The 4,931-nt window shown below is 29.0% G+C and overlaps 1 protein-coding gene and 1 pseudogene across 1 annotated transcript; one reads left to right on the top strand and one right to left on the bottom strand.

The window, feature by feature from the left end:
* Nucleotides 1-1,530: 1,530 nt before the first annotated feature.
* LOC111642215 (glutamate-rich WD repeat-containing protein 1-like) lies at nucleotides 1,531-1,881 on the top strand (the record flags this gene model as incomplete). Its single annotated transcript, XM_023388512.1, has 1 exon — nucleotides 1,531-1,881. A coding segment is annotated over one exon (318 nt), but the record flags the coding sequence as incomplete, so codon positions are not given.
* Nucleotides 1,882-2,977: 1,096 nt separating this feature from the next.
* Nucleotides 2,978-3,543, bottom strand: LOC111642212 (annotated as a pseudogene).
* Nucleotides 3,544-4,931: the final 1,388 nt, after the last annotated feature.

Here is a 4,931-nt window from a genome sequence, read left to right as displayed (position 1 = left end):
TGTTTTATTAACTTATTACTTTTACTTAAATTACTTTACTTGCAATCATAATTATACTTGTAAAAGATGTATTGGTTTCATCACAGAAATAGTTGATTTAAATTATTTAAAAGTATGAGAGTACAGACTGGGGATGACAAACTTTTTGAGTCTGTGTGCCACATAAGTAAGCATACTTAGTCTTAAAGATGTTTATGCATACCAAAGTTTCAGACTTCAAATAGGCCACGTTTCTTTATGCAGCAAGAGTGTAGCGAAATGACGTCATGAGCAGTGTTGGCCAATTAGAAACCAGTTTCAGTGTGTTCGCTGTAAAGCGCTTCTCGAGCGCTGCATAAAGAAACACGAGGATAATGATATTTAAAGAAATTAAACAAATATGCTTTAATTAAAATAAATTTAAAAAAAAAAAGTCAATAAACCAAAAGGATTGAAAAAGACAGATGATAAATCAAAATAAAAAGTGGCAGATAAAGAGATCATCTGGCATGTAATGATACATTATGTGTTAGATGATCCCTTAGTGTGCCACTTTAGGCATGTGCCATAGGTTCACCACCCACGTTATACACCAAATTACAAAGATCTAAGTTGTCAGAGTTTAAGCTTATTTCTGAGTTACTAAATTCTTAATTTTTGTTCAGTAATTTGTCTATTTTAACTATTGCCAGACAATCAAAACCAAGGCAGAAATAGATCCAATCACTGATCTTATTTCTGTTTGAAACTAACAAATTTTTTACAAGTATAATTGTGATTGCAAATAAAGAATTTTAAGTAAATTTAAANATTTCATTGTCAAGAGTATTTGACAACAGCCATCAAGGGCATTCTTAATTGTTAATTCTTTGAGAATCACCGTGAAAAACTTAGTTCTGTGAAAAAAATTAAAATTATGTTGTTGATTTATTTAATGATTGTTATGAAAAATATTTTTTAAAGGTAAATTTCTGATTACCATGACTACTTTAGCTATTTCCAATCTAAAAGTACAAAATTTATAACCAAATTACTTGTGATGATGGGATTTCACTGTGATGTCTTTATGAAATTTTTGATTAACTTTAAATGTTTATAAAAATTTTAAATAATATATACACAATAATCAAGGTGTATATCATACATTTTGTATTTCAAATATTACAAAACAAAGGATTGAATTTACTATAGTCATATTTACTTTAGGTTTAATTAACTAAATTAATTAAGTAATTAAATCAGTTACTGGTAATTCAGATTTTAAAAGTTGACCATTCTTAATTAAATTAAATATGAGAAGTTGTAACATTTCAAAATTATTTGTAAATAATTTTTTCTTGTTGAAATTTTAAAACATATATCATTTTTGAAATTCAATAAATCTAACAGTTCTGTTGTAAATTTATTGTTTAATAAACTTATAAACTTTTTTTTCATTTAGAAATGAAAATGCATTTGTTTGTTAAAATACATACATATATATATTTTCATAATTGAAAAAAAATTATTATTTTAAACTGTTAAAAGTAATAATATAATATATTTAAATAATTGCAGAAGGGTCAACCAGTGGCTGTATTTAAGCATCACACTGCTCCAATTACATCTGTGGAATGGCATCCAACTGACAGTTCAGTATTTGCTGCATCTGGTTTTGACAATCAGTTAACATTATGGGATTTGGCTGTGGAAAGAGGAGATGATGAATCAGTAAATGATGTACAGCTCAAGAATCTTCCTCCTCAACTTTTATTTATTCATCAAGGCCAAAAAGATGTAAAAGAATTGCATTGGCATTCACAAATGCCTGGAATTGTGATCAGTACAGCTCAAAATGGTTTTAATATTTTCAGGACAATTAGTGTATAAATGCAGCATATTGTTTAATAAATTTTTATTTTATGATATATCTGATTGCAGTTATTACTTTCTTAAAGTAAATATTTATATTTTAAATGAAAATTTTTGAAGTTTTGCTAACATAAGCTATAATAAACAAGAAAAAAATTTAAAACATTTTGATGAGTGTTGGATGAGTAAGTCAAATAGGACTAATACAAATGAGCAGTTATTTATCATGACATGGTCACAATGCCAGACTGTAATTTTTAATCATGTTTTTAATTTCATTTAAAATATATGCTCTCTGCCTCAAATTAATAGTGTCTTGCCCTGTACAGTACATCATACTTTTCCTTTAGCAATAGAATCATGCCAGTAATCTAACTAACTCCTTTTGGGGAAAAATTTTTTTAATTGAAATAAAGTAACTTCCAGTTTGCATTGAAATTTTGTATATAGTTAATTGGGACCTCCTGCCCCTAATGTTTCCATATTTGATCTCAGCTTTCATCTATCAAACTCTGTTTTTGAGATTAGGGAAAGACAGTGGTAATTTATAGATCTAAAATTTTTTCAGATTGCAGCCCAATATATATATTATATATTGCAGCCCAATATATATATATATTGGGCTGCAATCTGAAAAAATTTTAGATCTATAAATTACCACTGTCTTTCCCTAATCTCAAAAACAGAGTTTGATAGATGAAAGCTGAGATCAAATATGGAAACATTAGGGGCAGGAGGTCCCAATTAACTATATACAAAATTTCAATGCAAACTGGAAGTTACTTTATTTCAATTAAAAAAATTTTTCCCCAAAAGGAGTTAGTTAGATTACTGGCATGATTCTATTGCTAAAGGAAAAGTATGATGTACTGTACAGGGCAAGACACTATTAATTTGAGGCAGAGAGCATATATTTTAAATGAAATTAAAAACATGATTAAAAATTACAGTCTGGCATTGTGACCATGTCATGATAAATAACTGCTCATTTGTATTAGTCCTATTTGACTTACTCATCCAACACTCATCAAAATGTTTTAAATTTTTTTCTTGTTTATTATAGCTTATGTTAGCAAAACTTCAAAAATTTTCATTTAAAATATAAATATTTACTTTAAGAAAGTAATAACTGCAATCAGATATATCATAAAATAAAAATTTATTAAACAATATGCTGCATTTATACACTAATTGTCCTGAAAATATTAAAACCATTTTGAGCTGTACTGATCACAATTCCAGGCATTTGTGAATGCCAATGCAATTCTTTTACATCTTTTTGGCCTTGATGAATAAATAAAAGTTGAGGAGGAAGATTCTTGAGCTGTACATCATTTACTGATTCATCATCTCCTCTTTCCACAGCCAAATCCCATAATGTTAACTGATTGTCAAAACCAGATGCAGCAAATACTGAACTGTCAGTTGGATGCCATTCCACAGATGTAATTGGAGCAGTGTGATGCTTAAATACAGCCACTGGTTGACCCTTCTGCAATTATTTAAATATATTATATTATTACTACAGTTACTGTGATTGTTTTGCAAATGGAGAATTCTGCAATAATTGCAACTGTAATAATTGTTCCAATAATTTGGAACACGAAGAAGAAAGACAGNTGCATTTTCTGTTGTCAATATACATGCTTCTGATGGATTTGAACGCATATCCCATATCCTAATGCTACGATCAACAGAACAGGATGCCAATACCTAAAATATTTTTATATTTAACCATCATATTTTATATAATATTTTTCTTATTTTTCTACAGAAAAATAATATTTTTCATTGGTATACTAAAATTTAAAAAGCAATCTAAAACTCTAATTTTTCAAAATATTCTATAGAAAATAGATATATTAAAGCCACTAAATAAACAATATTTTGTGAACCAATTAAATAAACAATAATTTGAGGCAATTAATCCTACGTCTAGTCAAATTATTCTTTATTTAATTATTGCTTTTATTATTGGTTATTTAATTATTAAAATTAGCTTAAAATAGCCTAATAATCCATTAGAATTGCTTGTAGATCCAGTAGTAGGTTTTAATTAAAAAAAAAAAAAACCCAGGTTAGTGGATGCTTATACATATAAATATCATTATTTATATACTGTTGTCATTTCAAAATTTAATAAAGTTGTCATCTCTGAATAATTATTCATGCTTTGGTAAAAGTTACTGGTAATAATAATTTATATATACTATATATCCTATGAACTTGAAATAGTTATAATTCTTCATTTTAATTATATGTAAATTATGAATACAGTGGATTTGGCTTAATTGGGGCAGCTGCTTTATTGGGACAAAACTCAAAGAACAGAAACAAAACTAATAAATTAATACATAATTTAATCACTTAATTGGGACAGTAGCAGAAAAGAAATTTAGCAATTTTTGATATATTTTAGTAATCTTCCTAAAATATATAGGCACTATGCACACTAATGTCACAAAAGAATGTGCTCCAGTCTGGCCTAATGGTTGGCAGAGACAAGGCAATTTTGTCTTTTGCTCGGACAGTTCAGTTTTTCTGGAGGGGGTCAGCATAGTGGGGCACAGGGATTTCATCTGAGGAAGACCTGAATGCTAGTTACTAACCCTGCTCTGGATTGGACTGGACTATCCCCCTTAGAAGCAAAGGGACAAAGATAGCCAGACAATTTTTCAAGGTCTCTCGACTGAGTTGGAAGACAGAGTTCCCTTGAAAGGTATTGTGTGCATAATTACGTCTAGATTCAGACAGCAGCATCTGATTGTTGAGACCAGCATCGAGCTGGCAGATTCTACAGACACACCCACTAAAGTGGCCCATCTCCAAGTGAAGGAAACTGTGCTCAAAAGAAGACAATAAAATGACTTTTGGATGAACCCTTTTCTTTCTTCCTTTTTAGTTAGAACATGTTCTAACTAAAAAGAAAGGAAAAATTGTTCAATCAGAAACGGATCAAATAGTCAACCCTTGTGTATGTCACTACTATTATTTGGCAACACTAGCATTATGCGAATCAGTTATATATCATCATGAGTCTGCCAAATTTATATTACAAATGTTTTCTGTATTTTGGTTTAATAAAGCTTTAAAATAGGTAC

Source organism: Centruroides sculpturatus, unplaced genomic scaffold (genome assembly GCF_000671375.1).
Source record: "Centruroides sculpturatus isolate CEXI.00-Female unplaced genomic scaffold, Cexi_2.0 scaffold1630, whole genome shotgun sequence".
Lineage (NCBI taxonomy): Eukaryota > Metazoa > Arthropoda > Arachnida > Scorpiones > Buthidae > Centruroides > Centruroides sculpturatus.
This window is presented reverse-complemented; position numbering and strand designations above follow the sequence as displayed.